This window comes from Phacochoerus africanus, chromosome 9 (genome assembly GCF_016906955.1).
Source record: "Phacochoerus africanus isolate WHEZ1 chromosome 9, ROS_Pafr_v1, whole genome shotgun sequence".
NCBI classification, from domain to species: Eukaryota; Metazoa; Chordata; class Mammalia; order Artiodactyla; family Suidae; genus Phacochoerus; species Phacochoerus africanus.
This window is the reverse complement of record NC_062552.1, coordinates 11,556,420-11,580,435: the sequence shown is the minus strand read 5'-3', so window position 1 is coordinate 11,580,435 and position 24,016 is coordinate 11,556,420. Positions and strand designations below refer to the sequence as shown.

General features: G+C 48.0%; 1 protein-coding gene across 11 annotated transcripts in view; it reads right to left on the bottom strand.

The window, feature by feature from the left end:
• The window catches only part of JARID2 (jumonji and AT-rich interaction domain containing 2), a 243,962-nt gene that overhangs the window by 33,729 nt on the left and 186,217 nt on the right, over positions 1–24,016 (bottom strand). For 10 of the 11 annotated variants that reach the window (XM_047796194.1, XM_047796204.1, XM_047796200.1 and 7 more), the window contains one exon: positions 8,587–8,763. The exons of the other annotated variant lie outside the window; for it this stretch is intronic. In XM_047796194.1, the coding sequence (XP_047652150.1) occupies positions 8,587–8,763 (177 nt within the window). The remainder of the gene's footprint in view (positions 1–8,586; positions 8,764–24,016) is intronic. 11 annotated transcript variants of the gene reach the window in all.

Sequence of the window (24,016 nt, the reverse complement as noted above, 5' to 3'; positions counted from 1 at the left end):
TTCTTGGCTACTGCACAGCAGCCACGCACCCAAACTGCAAACAAGGCCAAAAAGTCAGCTCAGGCGCTGCCAAACGGGGGAGGGGAGGGCAGGGCGAGGGATGCCCAAAGTGAGGTATATTTTGTCCTCAACAGCTCATTAATTTTAAGTGTCGTGGGAACCTGCCAGTTTTACTCCTCCAAGTAATTATCTTTTGTCTTAATTTGTAAGATTCTCCAGAAGAAGAGAGAAGGAAAAAATATTCACTCTCAGAGGACAAGCCTAACCCCTGTGAACATGAGAGACAGAAAGTTCCATGTACAGAGGTCCCCCACACGCTGTCTCCAATTAAAAGAAGTAATTGGACTCGTTTCTTTGAGGAGAGAAAAAAAGCATTTATCACGGGAACCGTATCAGGAAAGGGTATTGTGCTCAGACACCAGCAGTTCGGCGCTAATGAACGCAGACAAATGTATCGATTTGTATACACACACCCGGAAAGTTCAATGGCCCGGAGACAAGGGTTTTCACACCACAGCAAGCACCATCTTTACGTCCAAAGGCCGGGGTTCTGATTTAGGGTTACTTCAAGCCCGCAGAGGTAGGTTTGCTCTCAATAACGGATGAAAGAGAAGGGGCAAGAGAGGCCACCTTAGAAACATCTCCTCCAGCCACCGCGACCATCTCCCCGGCGGAAAGCATCCCTTCCCAAGGCGGAGCCCGCTCCATCTCTACCTCCCGGGAGCCCGACGACACGCAGCGCCCCCTCTGAGCACCGTCCACAGAGGCCTCTGGACCTGAGGAGATTCCTCAGGAGTCCCCTAAGGCAGTCAACAGAACACCCATCAGGAGGCCTTTATTTTTATTTTTTTATTTTTTTTTTGTCTTTTTGCTATTTCTTTGGGCCGCTCCCGCGGCATATGGAGGTTCCCAGGCTAGGGGTTGAATCAGAGCTGTAGCCACCAGCCTACGCCAGAGCCACAGCAACGCAGGATCTGAGCCGCGTCTGCAACCTACACCACAGCTCACGGCAACGCAGGATCGTTAACCCACTGAGCAAGGGCAGGGACCGAACCCGCAACCTCATGGTTCCTAGTCGGATTCATTAACCACTGCGCCACGACGGGAACTCCTGAAGGCCTTTAAAACCCGCACTCCACACACGAGCTCCTGGCAAGATGGGGACAGCCTGGTTGTGATTTTCAGCTCCTAGAGCCACAAACACATCTGTGCCTCAATTCCCACACCTACAAACCAGCTGCCTCCCCTTATCTGCCCTCCAGGAATCGCTGAAGTATCCAAAATCAAATGCTTTCTGTTCTTCAGAGAAAGGAGCTGTACAATGACCAGAAAGTTCATCTTTGTTAAATAAAGCTCCTGCTGTAACGGTGAAGGCAATTCCCTTCAAACAGAGCCCAGAGGGCCAGCACGCCCACCTCTGCCCATCCCCAGGCTCCCACCATTTCCAGGCGCCCCAAACCTTGCTAATTATTTGTGCTGATAAAGGCACCTCATCTGAACCCCAGGACGTAATCCTGATTTTTTTTTTATTCAGTAAAGCAGAGGACTCCTTGCTTGGCCTCTGACAAAAGGTCTATCATATCCCGACATGGTCCAGCATCTAACTTTCACCTCCTTGAAAGAGAAATCTGGACAAGAGCCATGACAGACAGCTGGGCCGCAGGTCTGCAAGCAGCCACGCCACACACCAGGGGCGAAGAATAGAAAGGCCGAGACTGGACTCCCCCCTCCATTACATGAAATAAGACCTGCTCCCTGACCCACCCCCCAAACACATCGAAGAGACGAAAAAAAGAATTGCTGCAAACAGAGAAGATTGTGTCACGGAAAGGCAGAGAGAGGCACGCCACGTTTCTGATCTGGAGCCAGATATTTAAATGTAACCTTCATGTCATTACAAGGCGTCCCGGCTCGGGAAAGACAGACTCCATCAATTGGCTGGCATTAAACCCTTGTTACTGTACAAAAGCCGCACTTGCTCCCTGGAGCCGGTTCAACTTTGAGTCACTATTGTCTAAAAACAATGGAATGTGTCTGCCAACCTGTGCCAACGGCTCAAAAGGATCTTAGTGCAGCCTGTGTGAGCGCTGTAACCTGGTTTGCCCTGGGCGAAAACAGCGCCACTGACTCCGATGCAGCGGTCACGGTCCCGGGGAGATCGAGTGACAGGGAGGAGGACGTGTGGGTCAGCACAGGCCCCACTGCCATCTCCAGGGCTGGGAGCCAGAGCCGACACCCACGTGGCCTCCCAGCAGCCGAGTCAGTGTCACAAGCAAGTTCTACGGGTTTACAGGGAATGCGTGAACGCCTCCAGCATCTCCACGTGTCTAACAGGAAAGGAATCTGTTGAGAAGGATTTTTAAAGCAAACTCAATTTTCTTTTCTCGGTGAGAACTCGAACCTGTAAGTCACAGAATATTTTTTCAACCAAAACCTGGTTACCAGGGTCTCAAGACCTAAAAATGTGAATATACCACGAGCAACGACGTGCAGAGCTGTGTAGACCTGCTGGTTAAACAAACATGTTTTTCCAGCAATTGCTGACAGCGAGGTCTGAAAGGAGCACATGACCTTTATGAGGCTATAAAGGTTAGGGCGTCAGAAAGACCATCAATCAGGATGAATGGCTTCTGTCATTGAAAAATGGTTTCTCGGCCCAGCTGGCCCCCAGAGGAGCGGAGGAAAGGGCAAGACTGATAGCCTGGTGGGTGACTAAGCCCCTCCCACCCCATCCCTCACTGACCAGCTCCGGGGCATCTGCATTCAGGGCCAGGAGCCTGCCTGGGCTGACAGGCCACAGGGGAGAGTGGGCAGTGGGCTGAGGAATCTCACACTTTCTCACCCTCAAAAAACAAGACAAAGAGCACAGAAGGGGACAAGCATCAACTCTGAAAAGCAAAGGAATAAAGTGTTTTTGCAGCCTGGGGTTTCTTAAAGCCCTACACTCGAGAAGATGCAGTCTCTAAGGTCAACCTCAAGACTCCTGGTCCATCTTTGGATCTGAACAAAGAATCTCTAACTACTCACAATAAACTGGGGCAGAGAGAGACACCTTCCAAGTGAGCATGAGAGTTAACATGGAAAACATTCCACACACACACATGAGCAGCTCCACATGTTGTAGATTTGGTAATTTGCAGAATAAAAATCTAAGTATAGGAGAACTAAACACAGAAACAGTTGCACTGTAATAGGATTTGTTTTCAAGCTTCTTCAAATATGTTCTGTGGATCTGCTACTGTATCACACACACCTCCACCCACCCTCCAGCCAGGGAAGGAATGTCTTGAAAATCCTACAAGTGCATTTTATAGTCTCTGGGAACAGCACAAACAACTTCTCAAGTGACAAGAGAGTCCCCTTAAACAGTCAGATGGATTTAGCTGGAAATACTAAATACCGAGTAGCTTAGTGAGCAGCTCAGCAAGTCAATGTACAGTGCATATGATAGAACATATCCCAGCCAAGTGTGGACAACACAAATTGATTAAAAATTCTGAAAATCTAATACATGACCTTAATTTCTTCAGAACTGCAGGCTTTTACAGCTCTTAGAAGAGTCGGGCATGCGTGAGACCGGGAACAGGACAGCAGCCAGGCCTGTCATTCTGAGCACTCGCCCAGCCCTGGGCGCTGGGCTAAGCGCATCAGTCTTGCACTTAGTCCTAACAGATGTATCCTCAGGAAGCTATTATTCACATGCCACGTGACCCACCCATCTTCCTGGTGAGTCATCACCGAAATCTATAGAAGCTTCTCACCGCAGAGGCAAGGGGCCTAATGCTCCCAGGAAGAGACATCCACACACTAAAGTCTCAGGGGCCAGGACTGTCCCAGGTGCTCATGTGTCTCTCCAAGGTCCTGTGTGGACCAAAAGAATGGGAAAAGGAGACAGAGACAGGCTGGTTATCCTGGTGGACAGGTGTCACTGGGACCCGCTACCACCCTTGGCACAATTCCTGCTGATAAGGTCAGTAACGTCGCACGCTCGGGGGTACAGCCCTCGCTGTGCGCCAAGTATTTGAAACATACGAGCTTTCCGGGATGCTCTTATCAACTACAAGGTTACTCTCAACCTCCAGATCTTCCCCGTCACATGGCGCATTAACAGCCAGCACAGTGCTCTCTAACACACAGAAATCAAAGAGCACTCCCGGGGTTTCTGTTGTGGCTCAGCGGTAATGAACCTGTCTAGTACCCAGGAGGACATGAGTTTGATCCCCGGCCTTGCTCAGTCGGTTAAGGATCCAGCGTTGCCATGGCTGTGGTGTAGGCTGGCAGCTGTAGCTCCGATTAGACCCCTAGCCTGGGAACCTCCATATGCCGCCGGTGCGGCCCTGAAAAGACAAAAAGACAATAATAAATAAATAAATAAATAAATAAATAAATAAATAAATAAATAAAATTTTTTAAAAGGCCAAAAAACAAAAACAAAACAAAAAAACCCATGCACTCCGATTACCTCTTTAAAGATAAGGAAACTAAAACTGTCCAAAGTTGCAGCCACATATGAGAAAACCAGTGTTCTGCTCTCAACCATTAGGTCAAGTGGCCCCAAATGGGGGAGAGAGAGAGAGGGAGAGAGGGACTGACAACAAACACTTACACCTACACTCCACATGTACTGCTGCTCTTAAAAAATCCACTCCCAGAGATGCCCCTGTGGCTCAACGGGATCGGTGGCATCTTGGGAACACTGGGTTGCAGGTTCAGTCCCCAGCCCAGCACAGTGGGTTAAGGACCCGGTGTTGATGCAGCTGCGGCTTGTGACTGCAGCTCGGATCTAAGCCCTGGCCCAGGAGGAACTCCATATGCTGCAGGGCAGCCAAAAATGCAAAAACAAACAGAAAACACACACTCAACCCATACTCCAATTCTTAAACATTCACTTGCCTCAACAGGAAGGAAAAAAGCAGCAGCTGCTGCAGCAGGAGATCTTTTTAAAAAGGTGAAAAGGCCATCCTATAAAAGCATCAATTACAGACAGAGCTGGTGAGCACCACCCCCAGAGGCACACGGGGAGACCCTGGTCCTGCCTGCACAACCCAGCCCCCCAGCGCCCAGACAGCAAGGGTGAATCCCCACCAAGGCAAGCAGGGGGCAGAAACGTGAGAAACTCAAACCAACGACCGCCTGCTGGCCCTTACACAACACCCCCCCCCCTCGTGTGACTCCAAAAGCAATTAAATCATTCCAGCCGGAGTCTGATGACATATATTTAGAAAAGCCTTGTGAGAAATGTCCCTCTTCAGAAGGAGGGGGGCAGAAGCAGCAGCAATGGCCATTCCTCCCACTTTTAAAAGCAAAAAAGCATTTGGAGAACACACAAAACAGGGCACCGGTTCTTCTGTGCAAAGGAGAGATCACCTCGCCACTGAGGACAAGCCAAAGCCAGATTCACTCCCGACAAACGCATTAATTCTCTCCCCCTGTCTCACTTAACCTGCTGGAAAACAATTACCGATGATGAGAGAACCTCTCAAAACTGAGCCACTTCACATATCAACTTGCAACATAAATACCCACAGAGGCGCGCTTTGAGTATGCTGTTCTGCGGCCAAATACAGCGATTACTAAGGGCTCTACTCTGAGGATCATCTGAGGTTCTGTATATATAAGGGTATTTTGGAAACTCAGAGCCATGGAAATAGAAGTTGCTGGAGGCATTGTTACTGTCACCCCTGAGTGCTGACCGGGGTTAAAAGCGCGCCTAACGCTGCCCATGTCATTTTAGATCATGCATTTTAATAAACACACCCACTGCCCTTAGGATGCTCGGTGGATTATAAATGCGGACACTCCAGTCCTCTGTAATGTTCGCAAAACTAAACATCTGCTTGGGGACTGTCTTTCTGGGGACCATCAGGGTCAGGGCTCCTATTCGCAGGAGGCTGGGGCTGCCCCTGCCAGACCCAGTGAGACACCCATGGGGCATGGCATGGGGGCGGGGGCACTTCTCTCCTTGCACCTGCTTCCGTGAGCCCCACCTCTGCTCTGTGGGGACCCTCACTGCTTCCCTCAGGTTCAAGTTTAGGGGAGAAACAAAAGAAAGCAGGACACTATCTGCAGCTGGGTTCCAATTCCTTTGAAACCACACAGCCTAAATAAAACTGTTTTCCTGGACAGGCAGCCACCTCAGGATTTGGGGCCAAAGCTACCCCAGTAATACAGTGTTCGTTTTCCACATTTTGTTTGCCATGCGTTTATAATGTCCCCCCCCATTTCAGTGAAGGTGGTGCTCCCGGAGGAAGATACAGATGCGCTGGACTTCCCAGGGCACCAATGCCTCCGGCATTTGAAGCAGGGACAGCACCGCTCGGCCGGAGAAACCCGGGTCGTGAGAAGAACAAAAGGGCCGAAGCTTTCCTGTCTCGTGGGACAAAGTCCGTGACTCCGCTCGGCCACACGATGCTCATGGCCTCTTTCAGGTCTTTCCTGTTAGAAAACCTTAACACGTGCACGTTTTCCACCTGAGCCCGAAATCAAAAGGAAACGGAGATGATCTGTCTCTAGATTTTACCCTTTGAGAAATGAGGGAGTAAAACCAAGGCAGGTATCCATCCAACACCAAGGCGAGGGCTGGGAAAAGCAGCGCCCTGGACTCACTTTCAAACTACTCAGTCTTCTCTCCCCACGCTGTCAGAACTTTCTTTAATCTTAGGAACTTGCTTACGTTCACCAAGTGGCCTTTAAAGTCCGGGAATGGGGAGTTCCTGTTGTGGCTCAGCGGATTAAGAACCTGACAGAGTGTCCATGAGGATGGGGGTTCTGTTCCTGGCCTCGCTCAGTGGGTTAAAGGATCTGGCGTTGCCACAAGCTGTGGCAAAGGTCATGGGAACGGCTCAGATCTGGCGTTGCTGTGGCGGCCGTGGAGTAGGCCAGTGGCTGTGGCTCCAATTTGACCCCTAGCCTTCCATATGCTGCAGGTGCCGACCCCAAAAAGACAAATAAAAAATGAAAATAAAATAAAACCTGGGAAGGGGGTGAGGGGTGAGAGAAGCACATGAAGCCTCCTTGTGTCCCAGTGTCCCACGCAGGGCCTTCTAACACACTTGGCAAGTCCAAGTGGCTGGGCGCGTGGCTTGCGAACCTGCTGGCACCTGCCTGTTGTGCCTTAGGAAGTAAGCAGGCATCAGGGCCTTGCAAAACGGTCAAGCCTGGAGCTCGGCAGGTGCTCTCTGAACCTGAAGGGGGCCTCCTCTGAATCCCAGAGAGAAGAAACAAAAAGTCAGCCGGTGCTGTACTGGGTGAGCCTGAGCAGTTCTCCCACGTACACAACCACCTACCAGCTGTCCACCTTCTCTACAGACCAAAGACTGGCCAAGGCCACGCCGACAGGCCAGGAAACACCTTCCTTCCCACTGTGAACTTTCTGTTACAGGCGAACCCTCCTTGGGAACATTCGTTTCATTCTGTTGTTACAAGTCACATTTAAACAAAAATCCCCTTTAAAACTGAGGGGTACTCACAATGATATCCCATCACAAGGAATCTCAAGGAATTCTATTCTATAGTTAAAAAGAAATGGGTCTCAGGGAAAACAGAGCAGTTAGGACAACTTCCAGCTGCCATGGGGATCACGTCCATGTTTGATCCGTTACTTATTCATCATGGAAACGGAGTTCTCGTGATCCCAGCCTGACCACTCGTCCTGGGGTTCACGGCTGATATTCTGCAACACACACGCCAGAGGGTAGGACAAGGCAGAGGGTTTCCTGTGGGCCATGGCAGGGACAAGAGAACAAGATACAGATGGGGACGGATGAGGCAGCTCCCCTGACCTCAGGCTCTTGGCTCCACGCTTCTCTCCTCTTTTCTGACTCCCTTGCCCCAACCCCGCTAATCTCATTCAGTCATCAGGCCCCTGCCCCCGCAGTCTCCACCTGCACATTTTTGTCCTTGCATCCTCCATCACGTGCCATGGCCACATCTCAGTCCGGTTACCTCTGGCCAGGAGACTGCCTGCAATGACAGCCTTTCAACGTGCTTCCTCTTCTTCAAGTCATTTCCCTTTATGAAATCCTCCTAATTGATGTCGGCTTCATCTTTTCGGAATGTCACTCCAATTAAGTCACCTCCCTGCTGAAAAGCCACTGGGCAGTTCCACGACCAACCTCGATTTGGGGGGCTACTCCCCCCCACACACTGTTAACACTCGAGGGAAAAACATAAGTCCCTCCATCCCTGATATGCATCTCCTCGATGTCCCTTCCCTTTCTCTACTGTCCCTGCTTGCTGACAGCACGAGGAAGCCGATCACAACAGCGTCTTCCCAGAATCACCCGGGCCCGCCCTTGTAGACGTGAGGCCTGCCTCTTTTGATTCCGATCACCCGCGGCTCTTGCAGACTTGGATCATCATCTCCCCGCACGTAAGAACACGGACTCCGACCTCAGCCGTGTCTGTCTAGAATACACTTGCTTGGATGACGTTACGCCATCTCTGCACTTTCAGAAGGATCCAAAACCAGCTTCGCCAATAACCAGCTCTGCAGTCTTCACCACCTGCTCAACATACATCTGTTCCACCTTTCACCCAAAGCTTTCGAGTCCATCCCTTTAAACCCGAATTCAACACTGGACCTACCATGTCCGTTGTGAACATGCTTGTGGGTTTTTCCTTTCCTGGGGGTTGACTGGCATGAAGATGAAGCGTTGTTGGCGGCTGTTTTGACGTCTTCTGTCTCATCATCTTCCTCCTCGACATCCTCCTCGTCCTGAGAGCTTCCGAAATATACCATGCTGTTGGGCAGCGCAGGAGAACCTGGTGGGTTTGAAAGAAGGCGCATAAACACAGGCCTGGATCCTCACCCCTTCCAGGGGAGCACTTCACGTGGAGGCACTTACTAGGCTCCACACTTAAATTCTCATGACGGAGCAGATAAAACAAAGCTATTCATCTCTAATGCCATTTTTAATTTATTTTTCAAACATCCCCCAGGAAATGTAACTCCATCTGTGTCCTTAACAGATTTCAAGAAAAATCCCCCCAGCAGGGGGAATATGCCATTCGCCAAACACAACAAATCAAAATTTAAAAAAATCTCATTTGAATAGTACTTGAGAAGCAGGGAGAGGGGGGAGATGACAACCAAGGATTGGATTGAGCAAGAAAAAAAAAAAAAATCAGTAAAATAAAGTAACAACCAGTGTCAAGGACAAGAGACTATTCTGGGTTATATCTTTAACATACCAGACTTGAAAAGTATGAATTCAGGCAAACGAATTTAAATGAAAGAAAAGACAATCAGAGAGAAGCAAGCAGTAACAGAGAACACACTCTCTCCTTGTGTAAGGAAACTCATATTCGTATGGATGAATGACAGGAATGGATGCCCCACAATCACAATATATTTGGAAGCTACTTTGATATTCTGATCAGGTTAACAGCATGTAAAACTATTAAAATAAATTCCTGCATAACACTAACTAAAAGGCTGGTTCAAAAATACAAAACAACCAAAAACCCCTCCTCACAGAAGAGCTGACAAACGTCACTGCATTTACATCTTCACCTCCTCATCCCCAAATGTTTTTGTTTCTGAACATACAGAACAGTAACAGCAAAAAAATGAGCTCAAAATTACAAAGATGCACAAAATACAGCTCTTCCTTAGCAAATCTCGACAATTCAGGAGGAGGTCTGCTGGAGTTCCCTAATGGCTCAGCAGGAAAGGAACAGGCACTGTCACGACGATGGTATGGGATGGATCCCTGGCCTGCCAACTTCTGCATACCTCGAATGCAGCCAAAAAAGTAAAAAGATCTGTCAATTCATTGGTATACTGTTTGGGCCCCAAGGCTGCTGAAGTCCAAAAAAGGGATCAATTAATGGATTAAAAATTTTTCAAAATCCTCCCAATTACTTCCTGGCAACGATTTCAATCTTTTCCCCTATTAAGTATCCTGGGAAGAGCTACATTCAAGTAACAGAAGAACTAACACAGGTAAAATTCATTTCTCCTCATGCCAGTATCCTGTGGATGAGCTAACACTCCAGTAATTATCAGTCAAGACTCAAGTCACTACATTTGCTCTCCTTCCCAAACTGAGGCCTCAAACTTCAGCTGCAATGGTCAAGGCCACTTCTGTGCCACTGGGGTGCTACTCGCTCTAACAAGGAGACGGACATCAATCAGCGGTTTGGGGAGCTACGTAGCAAATGAACCCCCCCCCCCGCCCCCGCCCCAAGCTCACAGAAATCAGAGTCAAAGCAGGCACCCTTCCTCTGGCTCTAGTCATGACCTGCCCAAGTTACATGGGTTACACCACCGGATGGAAATGAGACTCCAAAAGGATCCATGTGACAAAAAAACCCTCAGTTATCAGAAGTGGATGCAGGGAGTGCTGGTTGTGGTGCAGGGGAAACAAAGCCAATTAGGACCCATGAGGTTGCAGGTTCGATCCCTGGCCTCACTAAGTGGGTCGGGGATCCAGTGCTGCCAAGAGCAGTGGTGTAGGTCGCAGACGCAGCTCGGATCCCAAGTTGCTGTGGCTGTAGCTCCGATTCGACCCCTAGCCTGGGAACCTCCACATGCCACAGGTGCAGCCCCCCTACAAAAAAAAGCAAAAAACAAAACAAAAAAAACAAAGTAGATACACTCTGACAAAAGCCATTTCCTTAGTATTCTTTCCTTCAATTGATCATTTCCATTTAGAAGCAGGTTCTCATCGGAAGGAAGGTCTGACATGGGCTTGGGGGAAAACTGTCTAATCAAGTAGATGTTAGAGATGAGGTTTTTAAAATAAGGAAATATCTGCCCATATTTCCCCTAGAACAATACACACACACACCCCTGATACAGACTGATACAGACTGACTAGAGAGAGGCCACACTACCCTTCCCAGCTTCCTAGCTTCGAGTTTTCGGTTGGGACCTGCCATCCACATATATATACACAGAGTAAGTACCTCCACAGCCAAATATACCAATAGTGCTGGATCTTTTCCTAAATCTCACTTCGTAAGTACTTGAGAAAAATCACGTACCAGCATTCAAAAGAGGTTCTAAGGGGAAAATAAAAACAACATGAAGAGGGGAGGGGAGGGATCCCGCTCATTCCAGCATGGAAATGACGCAAGGCGGCGTGTTACCTGCTGTCAGACAAGCACCTGGGGACTTCAACACTTTAAAGTTACCGACTTGGCTATTCAACTTCCCTCCTTCAGTAAAATGAAAAGGAGTCAGTTAACGATTAAAGAAATCTCCCCAAGTTCTTTCAAGATCAAAATATCCATGCCGAATTTTCCTATACACTATCTTGGACGCACGGACCAGAGGCTGCAATCGGAGAGTGGATTAGTACTGAAAAGCGCAGGTTGTTGTGTAGACCCTGCAGCACCCTCCACAGCCAGCTCTGCCATCTGTTGGCGGGAAGAAGGATTAAGGGAAAAGGAAGCCATCGCCCCCAGCCTTCCCCTTCCCAGTGCCCCTCCAGAGAAAAGGCCACCAACCCTGCCACTGAGGCCCTCTGGGAGTCACTTTAAAGGGGAGAAAATAAGTCTACATTTCAAAGAGCATCAGGCAGAACCCACAGGGAACACATGAGAAATGAAGAACTAATAACCACCTACACCATCTGTTGAGGATTTTTTGAAACTCAAACCCAAAGCGTGAAGGCTGTAAGTCTTCCTCACAGGCCAGACTCTGAGGATGGGGTGACCACCAAGTTCACGTTCCAAAGAACTAAAAGGGAGGAAACGTGCGGGAGCTCAGTTCAGAACTGAAGTTCTATTAATATCCTCAAGAAAGTAGATCAAAGTAATTTCACCTTTGTTTCAGGGGCTTCTCAGCAAATAAACCAACGGTTGGTTACATATTCTAAAAGGCACAAAAATGTGAAATACAAACCTGAAGATGGGGGGTGGGGGGGCACAGTGTCAGGGGTGTCTCAACCCAAGATTTTTCTGATGGAACTGGCCCTGCAGTCAGAGATGGGAAAGGACACAATCTCTCCTAAGTATGGGGGCATCGGGGGTAAAGCAGGCTGCTTTCACCTGACAAGGTGATTTGGGTTCTCATCAGATGACTGACCTGCTGGTCTGGACCTAAAGATAAAACCATCAACAAAATAAGAGGCAATGCAGACTCTCAAACCAAATGGGGAATGGAGGAGCTCGTGCGATAGAGAGGAGGAAAACGTGCAGAAGGGCTAAGTGGAGGAAACCCATCACTCGCATCAATGCTTAAGAATGATGAGCCTCGGGGGAGAGCCAGTTACCTACTAACAGAAGCAAGGTGCCTGTGTTCAAATGCCAGGCCTCCACCAATCCTCTCTTCCGCAGGCGCGCCAATCGTCATGGACAGCATGGCCTTAACCTCCAGTTCGTTCAGGAAGCCACCACCAGTCCAAGACCAGGTCATCAGGAGTGGCCTCATGAACGATTAGCTTTTCCCTCAGAACTGAGAGACCTCCAGAATTTTACGAGCCACTTGAATATGTAACTATTGACCTTGCAGTCCAACTGAAGCAAGCAGAAAAACTAAATCACACACAGTCTCACCTTGCATATTCTAAAACTTGGTCAGCATGCAGCTACTGAAAACCCCTCTCAGACTCACTGACAGATCCATCTCCGAAGCCATGGAAAGGCCAAGCCAACATTCCAGATCGGGAGAAACCACAGCACTGGCCACAAGCAGCAAAAGCAGCTTCTGTCTCTCTCTGTGACTCCAAACCACTAAGATCATCTCACGGTTCACAAAGTAATAGCGAAACACTGACTGCTGCACGCTAATACCTGGAAAATACCTGTAAAACAACCTCACACACACAGAGGAAAACCAAAAGCATCTGAGGTACCAGACTAGTTAAGACATACTCCTTCTTAGATACAAGCTGGATTGTCCAATTTACAATTAAGTTTAGAGGAGGAAGAATCTGCTAGATACACACACACATACAAGATGAAGGATAGGAAAGGATATATTTAAACCCTCAAGGTACCCAGCTATTTGGGTTATTTATCAGTGGGCTATTTATCAGTGATGAAAATTATCCCACATTCCTCAGTATAAAATGAGTGAATGGGTACATTACATAATCAAATTGAACCTGCACGAATAGAAAGTTAAATTAGGAGTTCCCATCGTGGTGCAGCAGAAACGAATATGACTAGGAACCATGAGGTTGCAGGTTCAATCCCTGGCCTTGTTCAGTGGGTTAAGGATCCAGTGTTGCCGTGAGCTGTGGTGTAGGTTGCAGGCGCGGCTCAGATCCCGCGTTGCTGTGGCTCTGGTGTAGGCCGGTGGCTACAGCTCCGGTTCGACCCCTAGCCTGGGAACCTCCATATGCCTCGGGAGCAGCCCTAGAAAAGGCAAAAAGACAAAAATAAAAAATAAAAAAAGTAACAGCAAGAGAGAGCTGGGAAACACAACAAGGAAAAGCTTCCTGAAAAGCAGCCCGCCCTTTCCATCACAGGGCTCTGCTGCAAAACACCAAAAAACACACAGAAGCTCAAACAAGGGGTCTCGGAAAGGGCCCGGCAGCAGCCCCGCCCCTGGCTGGGGTCCTCAGGTGGGTGCTCCCGTAGCAGGTACCAGCGCATTCATAGAGTTAACTGACGGCAGAGGCTGATGACCCAGAACTACACCATCATCTCCTAAACAAACCCCAGTTTTAAAGAAGTCATCAGTAAAATGTTTTTAATGTTTTAAGAGGGTTAAGGATTGCATAGAGTATTGGGGGGAGGAGTTTATACCTAATAAAATATACACGTGTATTTAGCTCTTTTCTCTTTTTTTCTTCTGTGGGCTGCACCTGCAGCACATGCAAGTTCCCAGGCTAGGGGGTGAACTGGAGCTGCAGCTGCCAGCCAGCCACAGCAACGCAGGATCCTAAACCCACTGAGCAAGGCCAGGGATCCAACCCACATCCTCATGGATACTAGTCAGGTTCTTAACCTGCTGAACCACAAAAGAACTTCATATACACGTGTATTTAGTACATACAGGCTTCTATTAAAATTGCAGGCAGATTTTTCTCTCCTGATTATTCAAGCGCATTAGCAAACGTGAAAAAAAAATCTGAACTTGGATCAGTTGGTGGAATCGGAGTGCAGAACGCATCTGCGCTTTGCCAAAGCCGTATTTCATTACTTTTCAGAATTAGCTGGCAATGTCTCCATAATATTTACTGAAGTGAAAACCAAATGTTTTCATCTGGACAAAAATCAAACTGTGGTATGTTACAACCACAACAGAAATCATTTTAATCCAAAAGCTTGCTTTCTCTAATTTGGGCTGTGGTTTCTATAAAATTGGATTCTTCTCATGAATCATGTACACATACAAGCCCTCTTTCTCATTATCTTTCCTTCCCCGACCAGTTCTTTATCTTAACAAGCTAAACATAGCTCAGCTCAATTTGGAAAGACCCTAAAGGGATTCCCTCTCACTGCCCCTTAGCTGGGAGTCAAACTCCGTAGCTTAACCTAATAAATCCTGGGCTGCCCCCTGATTTGGAGTGTTCAGTGGTTGATCGTAAGGATACACGAACAGAGTGAAAGAACCAGCGCCTACTGTCACACTAAAGTGAAAAACAAAACTTCAAGAGTGAGCTGGTAGGGAGTGGGGAAGGGCAAGAGGGATAGAATTTACCGATTTTGAGAGGGGAGGGGCAGGGAGGGGAGAAGAGGAGAGAGCAGAGAGTTCCAACCTGAAACTGGAGTCACAGAAGCAACTGGGTGCAACTACCGAGGTCCATTAACCCCACTGTGTATGAGGAGCAGGAGCGCAAACGCACCAGATGGCCACACACTCTGCACACGCATGCACCCACACATGGACACGCCCAGTGCCCTGGGGACTGTGAAAAGACTCCAACACACTGAAGGACGACCTCAATCTCTTCCTCGTTGGCCTTTAAAATATACCAGGGAAGGAGTTCCTGTCATGGCTCAGTGGTTAACAAATCCGAATAGGAACCATGAGGTTGTGGGTTTGATCCCTGGCCTTGCTCAGTGGCTTGGGGATCTGGCGTTGCTGTGAGCTGTGGTGCAGGCCGGTGGCTACAGCTCTGATTAGATGCCTAGCCTGGGAACCTCCATATGCCACCGGTGCGGCCCTAGAAAAGACAAAAAAAATAAAAATAAAATGTACCAGGGAAGAAGAACTGACACCAGGACTTCCCAAACCTCGCCCACTTCCCTATGCCCTAAGATGATGTGCTGTATCCATGCAATGCTTTCTTCAAGGTGGTACACATTCATGATTTAAATGGCTTTTCTCGATTATATCAATAGAAAATCATCATCATGTGTCCTAAAGAAAAGTGAGTTAGCATTATTAGAGAAATGCAAATCAAAACCATGATGAGGTACCACCTTACACCAGCCAGAACGGCCATCATCCAAAAGTCTACAAACAGTAAGTGCTGGAGAGGGTGTGGAGACAAAGGAACCCTAGTACACTGTTGGTGGGATTGTCAACTGGTGCAACCACTCTGGAAAGCAGTATGGAGAGTCCTCAGAAAACTAAACATAGAACTACCATTGGATCCAGCAATCCCACTTCTGGGTATCTATCCAGAGAAAACCGTGACTCGAAAAGACATATGTACTCCAATGTTCATTGCAGCACTATTTACAATAGCCAAGACATGGAAACAACCTAAATGTCCATCAACAGAGGAGTGGATCAAGAAGATGTGGTACATATACACAATGGAATATTACTCAGCCATTAAAGAGAACAAAATACCACCATTTTTAGCAACATGGATGGACCTAGAAATTATCATGCTGAGTGAAGTCAGTCATACAATGAGACACCAACATCAAATGCTTTCACTGACATGTGGAATCTGAAAAAAGGACAGACGGAACTTCTTTGCAGAACAGATACTGACTCACAGACCTTGAAAAACTTATGGTCTCTAAAGGGGACAGTTTGCGGGGGTGGGGGGATGTGCTAGGGTTGTGGGATGGAAATCTTACAAAACTGGATTGTGGTGATCATTGTACAACTATAAATGTAATAAATTCATTGAGTAATAAAAATAAATATAACACTGTGATAATTTTCACAGTGTATTCTGCCCAGTAAAAATAAAAAATAAATAAAGACCAAAAAAAATAAATAAAAATAAACATTTGGGTTGTTTCCAAAAAAAAAAAAAAAAAAGGCGAGTTAGTATCATGACAATTTTAACACTTGGCTAACGTCATTCCTGGCACCGCCGTGGACACAAGCAGCAGGGCTCAAAGAACAGCCATCCAGCCAATGGCCAAACACAACAGGAGCGCCAATTCCTTCTGGGCTAAGGAGGAGCCTGGGCAACAACGCCTGCCCCGGGACTGCTCTCCTTTTCTGTACACGCACCCCCAAAACGTACCAATCACTGAAACATCCAGGAGGAAGCCTCAGCCCGGCAGTCTTGGGCCCGCTTGTCAGGAGGCTCAGTTTACCTGTCTGTACAATGACCTGAATGGCTTCAGACACAAGGAATGTGGTGACCCCAGGGGCTGTGAGGTACACATGCAAAAGCTGTACTGTAAACACCCACACTTCAGTGCCATGATTAGGCTGATACGTGGCTGCAGCGAAAAACTCACAACTATAAAAGCAGGCTGTCCCTTTCCACAGGTAAGAGCAAAGGCAACTGATTTCCTCTCTATTTGCCTCATTTAGGAAAGTTAGCAGATTGGTGACAAGAAGGCGGCGGGGGTGGGGGGATGGGGGAGGGATGGAAACAAAATGAACTCAACATTTAGAATTTCTGGAACCTAGAAACAGGTGGCAGAGTGATGCCTTATGAGAGACGGAAAGCTTCAGCCCATGAGTCTTTTTTCAGGAACAGAGAGGAAGTGATGACATGACTGTCACCTCAGCAGCCCACACCCACCTTCATGACCTGCTCTCAGGTGCGCCTGGTCTGACCCCACCTTTAGGAAATGCCCCACATCAGGGCATGTGCTCCCTCTGCAAGAGCCCCCCTGACATGTCAAATGACAGCAAGGAAAAAGGAACGTTTAATTAAGAGCTGGAATAATCTCCTCACTACCTGTCCCATGATGTTGTCTGCACCGCAGCTTGAAACATACACAAATTACACATCCAATCAAATGCAATGAGGTCTCTTACACCTCACGGTAAATGAATGCACAGTAGCCACGGTGGGCTCAACCCACCCACTGCATGCAGAAGCAGAAAAAGTCAGGAGTTCCCATCGCGGCTCAGTGGAAAGGAATCTGACTAGTATCCATGAGATTGCAGGTTTGATCCCTGGCCTCGCTCAGTGGGTTAAGGATCTGGCATTGCTATGAGATGTGGTGTAGGTCACAGATTCGGCTTGGACCCCGCACTGCTGTGGCTGTAGTGTAGCCCAGGGGCTACAACTCTGATTCAACCCCTAGCCTGGGAACCTCCACATGCTGCACGTGCAGTCCTAAAAAGACAAAAAAAAATAAAAAAGTTAAAAAGTCAGAAATAACTTCATCACAGCCACACAGATGCTATCTGAACACCAAAGTCTGTGCTCTCTCCACCGTGAAAGCATCCACAAATCCTAACAGAGACATAAATACAGGGGGAAGGGACACTATGCCTTTGGGACACAGATATTTATGGCTTTAGTGCTGTCGGTTGCCAGTAAGGTGCTCAACAAACAAAACAGGACTCCCCCTATTTCCAGGTGTTTCCCCCCATATACCTTCTCTAAACAGATTTCAGAAAGGCCAAGAAATACTAAGGGAATCTCCAGAAACTAAGGGGAAGGCCAAAGGCCATGGTGAGAAGGATGCTGAATCCACGCCAGCAGCCACTAGCCAGGGGCAGAAGGGTGCCTGCTTCAGGGACAGCAAAGCCTGGTCAGAGGCCAGCTAGCCTGGAGCCGGGCCAGCCCTCTGAGCAAAATGTCTTAGAGTCTTAACCACTGATCGAGGTCACAGAGCAATTAAAGGGGATCCATCCTTCTCCTGCTTGGTGCTTAAGGATTCAGTGGTTTCATATTTCTTTATAACTAGTCTGATAAACTATCCTGGCAAATAAATTGCCTGCTCAGCACAACTCAGCCAAGGAACACGGACTCTACTGGAAAACCAAGCGAACAAGGAACATAAGGCCTGTCTGACCTGGAGAAAAGGGAGGGTAGCCAGTGCGATCTCGAGGCAGTGAGAGTACCTCTTTTACACCTGTCTTGTTACCACTCTCAAAAATTCAGATGCGACACCTCTCAAAAGGATCCCCCAAAAAGAAGGTGTGTACCACTGTGCCAGGGGGCCTTCCTCCCCCAAGGGTTCAGGTACGTAGAGCGCTCCCACTTCACTCAGGAAGTTCACTGCGAGAGCCACCATGTTCCCCGCAATTGGAGGATTACTTAACTCCTTTCTAGCAGGTTAATCCCCTTTCATTCTGTGACCTCTCAATCACCCCCCAGGCTTCTACATTTGCCCTACTTAGAACTTACTCAGTACCCAGTGCCAGTCCTGGTCAAAATATGTGCTCCTTGGTGATAACACCGGCAACGGCCTTCAGAGCAAATTCCACGGGTGGGCTGTCTTTCAAGCACAAGCATTCAACTCGGCTCGATTTCAGATCGCCCCTCCCCGCCCCCGCCAATTTCAGACAGAAGGCGGCTCCTCTCCCTTTTCTTCCGCCTAAATTTGATGGGTAGAAGTTAAGTAGGTTAAGCCCACAGTGATGGCTACATGCAGCATCCGGCCCGTCTCGTATCCGAGAATTAATTCCACGGCAACTGTGTGCTAACCACATACCCATTTTGCTAATGAGGGCACTTGGGCTGAGAATGCTTTAAGTCACCTGCCCAAGATGCCCCAGAATCACTCACCATCCGCCTGTATCCCTACAGTAACCTGCGGGATAGGTGTCCTGGGGCCACTGTCCGATGCTGCCAGGATCATCTTACTCACTACGTGTCTCAGCTGAAAAACCTCAGGGAAGGACGTCCTAACATCCAGCCCAGGGTCCAGACAACCTGCCACATCTGACCTCCCTGCTTTAACAAGGGGCCTCCAAGCCACAAGCCCAACACCCCGCCGGCCGTGGCAGGGGCTGCTGCAGAACTTTCGCTTTCCACAAAGCCAGCTCCCAGGTCCCGTCCTGCCCGAGGCCAGCCCAGAGGGTCCGGCACAGAGCGATGTCTCCTTCCTGCTCCCCACGGGTTCCCTCTACCCTGGCCTTGGCATGTGTTTAGGGTCTGCTGCACCCAGCACACCGACAATGCTTTCCGGTTCCTAAGCTGTTTTCTAGGTGTCTAGCTAACACATACAAAGGGTGCAATAAAGGCTTGCTGAATAAGCTGGCAACTGAATGGCAGCAGATCACTGAAGATTCTAAGACTTGAGAAACAAAAGGAAAGCAGTCTCCAAGCAGAAAGCACTGCTTGGCCCCACCGAGAGGGTAATTCCTCCAAAACAGGGCTCTTCTTTGGCCACTGTGACGCGGGACTGTGACCCACGGTCAGAAGGAAGAATCACGAGTAGGTGTATTTTCAGGAATCCCCTTTGGGGTGCCCCTTGTTTGCAGTGCCTCATAAAGAGAAAAACATAAATAAGAGAATCATTTAACCTACCACTGCTCTACTAGATTAGGCTTTTTTATCTGCTAATAATCATAGTCAGAACAAAGAGAAGACGACAGAACTCATTAAGAATACGAGACCAGTGACAGAAAATGCAGGGGCAGTACGATTCGCCAGGCCACAGGGGGCACGCCCCTTCCCTCCTCCCCGAGGCCCATACCCAGGAAGGATGTTAATTATGCCTCTGGCAGGAGATTTTGGGGGGGGGGGGGTGCTTCAAAGCAGCCATTTAAAGATAAATACACCGCAGGCAAACACTTCCGGCCGTCTGCACTGTAAACTCTTGCTTTCCTTTGGAGATTTTAGGTCATGATATTAAAAAGGAGAAGGGAGAGCCCTGCCAAACTTAACAGAAAGGTCTCTGCGTGCCTTCAAACAGATTTTTTTAAAATCTCTAAAGCTTCTTATCCCTGAATGACTGGCTGGTGTGTTGACATGTACACGGTAATCCCAGAATTATTAACAGTACAGTTTTTGCACCCATCCCAGGTTTTCACTGGGATAAGAGAGTTGTGGGGAGAAGATTGGGTCTCGGCCCACCGGGTGTCACCAATGGATAACCACACCGAGGCTTAATGAACCCCACTGCTATCTTGCCCTCAGCCTCCAGAGTTATTCTCGTTCATATTCCAAATGACCGCTGAGACTATTATGGTAATAACTGGGGACTGAAGAAAAGAATGATCTATAATCCTTGGCATCAAACATCACAGCCAGGTGCTTGATTCCTTTATGGTGTCTGGAGCCAGGCTTCCGTTCCTACCCATACTGAGCTTAGCAAGACTGCCTTCTTTACCCAAACAGTGCCTGCGTCACCCAGCGGTGATGGAGTGACTGGGCTCTAGAAGCCGAACCTAAAGTTTGGGGTTCAGACAAGCTCTGTTTTGCTTGGAACCTGCCACAAAAATGAGGAAAGAACGAGGATGCAGGTATGAAAATGTGAACCCAATTCCCACCTGTCAGCTCTGCCTGTGAAGATTCCAGATAAGGCCAAGACTTAAGTGAGGACAGGTGTCACCAGCACTCGATATCCAGAGTTAGAAATAATGTACATATAAACAAAGAATTAGATAAACGAGACATGTACAACAGGGAGAGGGCATTTATATGACTCTGTGTAACAGGAAAAGCAGTGTGCAAAAATAAAAAGGTAATGCAATTCCACTGGGGAAGAGGAGTGTCTTTCTGTCTGTCTGATTATGCCCAGAGACGGCTTAGTAATATTTTCACTAAGGAGATGGCACACAGTGATTGCCTCTGGGAGACTGGACAAAGGGGATTTTTATTTGGGGGAGTCTGTTTCTTCATTCTTTCTGCTGATCTTCCCTAGAGGAACATGAAATACTTTTAACGCTAAAAAAGTTTAACATCTCATTTTTCTTCAGTGGAAATTGAAAGAAAATTATTAAACAGCCACTACAACAGGAATCATCTATTTAACCCTTGTACACTTCAAAATAGGAGTTTTAATTAGCTTAAGCAATTGTATATTAAAATATGCCATCTAATGCCACCAAAGCCATCACATTTCCAGGACTGTACACTACTTAGTGAATTACTGATCATTTGGCACTTTCAGAAATGCCATGTCAGATGAACATACCTGACCTCACAAAGCCATGGTTTTTATTTTATTTCATTTTATCTTATTTGTCTTTCTAGGGCTGCACCTGCAACATATGGAAGTTCCCAGGCTAGGGGTCAAATCAGAGCTATAGCTGCCAGCCTATGCCACAGCCACAGCAATGTTGGATCTGAACCTCATCTTCAACCTACACCACAGCTCACACCAACGCCAGGTTCTTAACCCACTGAGCAAGGCCAGGGATCGAACCTGTGTCCTCATGGATCCTAGTTGGGTTCGTTACCACGGAGCCATGACAGGAACTCCAAGCCATGGTTTCTAAAAGAAAGAGATCTCAGAGTTCACAGGTTAAGGATCCAGCCTTGTCACTGCAAAGTTCAGGTTGCTACTGTGGTGCAGGCTCAATCCCTGGCCTGGAAACTTCCACATACCATGGGTAAGGCCAAAAAAGAACAAAATATAAAACAAAACAAAAAAAATAAATAAAGATGCCCCAACACTTTGAATACCTTAGATTTAAAAGAACAGAAAAGGAGTACGAGAATGCAATGTGCTGTGTCAAAACCCCATCACATATCATTTAAAAATGAGTAACATCCTGCTGTATTGCACAGAGGACTCTATCTAGTCACTGGTGATGGAATATGATGGAGATAATATGAGAAAAAGAATGTGTGTGTGCCTATGTATACACACACACATATGACTGGTTCACCTTGCTGTACTGCAGAAATTGATAGAACACTGTAAATCAACTATAACAGAAAAAATAAAAATCTTAAAGAAATAGAAACAAATAACAAAAACTATTTTATTGCCCGGCTCATAAACGTCAGAATAACCTTCCAAGCCGCAGGGCATTTTTTTCACATCATTTTAACCATCTCTTAGGTTTCACTTATTGAAACCTTTGGTCCATCTGACAAGTCAAAGAAACTGTGTCTGTGAAAAGACACGCTTCTCTTGCGTCTCGAGTGAGAGCTGGGCGGGAGGTAATGTTCTCCCCAGGTGCCATTCACCTGAGCGGTAAGCGTGCTTCTTCTAGTAGGGTCCACTCCAAGTCACCCAAAACCACAGAAAATATGATTTTAGGAAGTAATGCATATGTAGGTATACAACAACACAAATTCCTCTCTAAAAGCCACACCCAGCCAACAGGGAAAAAAAACTTTCATAACTCAATTCCATAATCAGTAAGACAGTTTCCTGATATCTTAATAGAACAAGATCAGGGAATCTCCCTAGAGCCAAGAGTTAATAAGGCCTGGCCCCAGGGGCATTAAAAAGACACAAAAGGAGAGTGTGACCCACGCTGAGCTTTAATTATTTACCTGAGCTCCACCCTTGACCCTTGAAAGATACAGATCCCTCTGGCTCAAACTCCTTCCTCTGAGCAGCTGGTCCCTCCCTCAGGACACCACACCCTCGCAGCCTCACGCCCTGCTGGTCCTTCTCAGCCTTCACAGCTAACCCTCTCCCCCTCCACCCATCGAGGATCACTAGACTGGCAAGGAGCCGCGGCAAAGCCAAGGGAGATGCCAGTAGGAGGCCGGCCACCCCATCCCCCTTTGGGGAAGGCCAAGGGATCCACACTGAAACAACATTCTCCTCCTCGATGTCTTGGGAGAGGACTAGCAATAGCCTGTAACAGTGAACAGGAAGCTCGGCCCTTCATTTGCTCTTCCCCAGCCCGTCAGTCCTAAAGCTAACTGGCAGGCACTGGGGGGCAGGTGTAGCGTGAGGAAGGAGGCCTGAGTGGGGTGCGAGAGCCAGAGCAGGGTTCACACAGGGGCAGCCCGCCCCGGGGAAAGGACCAAAGTCAGAACCGGGGCGCCGTTGGAGGAAGGGTGGCCCACTGGAAAAGATGGATCAAATAAACACATCACAGATACCTGGAGCCAGCATTCCTAAGTCTGATACAGAAAAAAAAGAAAACCAGAAGGAAACCCCTTAGGGCTAAACTAAAACTCAAGGTACTGGATTTTAAAAGACCCAGAGACACAGCTATACACACTAAGTGAGCACGTGTGTCCATGTGCACATCCATGCCTTTGCTAGTGTACACACACACACACACCCCATTTCCACTCCAATAGCTATGAGCACACCTCACGCCCGTGATCCTAGCTTCCAAAGAGCAGCTGTGTCCCAGGCTCCCCAGAGAAAGGGCTGCGTCCAGTGCAGAGCGAGGGACTGTTCTGCATGAGCCTGGACATGGTGCTGTGCCGGGGAGCGGGAAGGAAGGACAGCAGGGACATGTCAAAGGGCAAGAGAGCCCGCGGGAAGAGTGTCCCATCTGAAACATCAAAATAAACGACAGTGACAGATGACAGCCCTTTGAAGAAGACAGGAAGTGAGTCCCTACAGATACCAACAAATCAGTCAATCGAGTTTCATGAAGAAATGGAATACAGAGTTTCAAAGAGCCTCCCCATGAAATACTTATAAATTACAAAGGCCGAAAAAGGCTCGGCATACAGTGGAGACGCCTGACAGACCCACCCTAATCCTAGTGGTCGCCATGGGCATTATCCATCATAGGACAGACTGAAATTTTGTGCCCCAAACAGGGCACAGGGAGAGGAACCAAGACTCACTTCCGAGATGCTCCTGCCAAAAGAGGAAAAAAAAAAAAAAAAAAAAGGCGGCGGGGAGGGGAGGGGGCTGCGCAGAGGCCTCAACTTCTTTCACCATCTTTTGTGTCCTTCCCTCACTTAGTTCCCAGAGCAAACACTCTCCCCAAAGTGAGCCAGGTAAGGCCAAACCCATCCTTCATACCAGAGCTGCATCCCCACCAGCACCTTGGGCCTGTGCATATGTACAGACCAGTATTTCCACTGTTGACCATACTTAGAAGGCACGGTTATTCTTCCTCAAGCAGAAGAGCAGG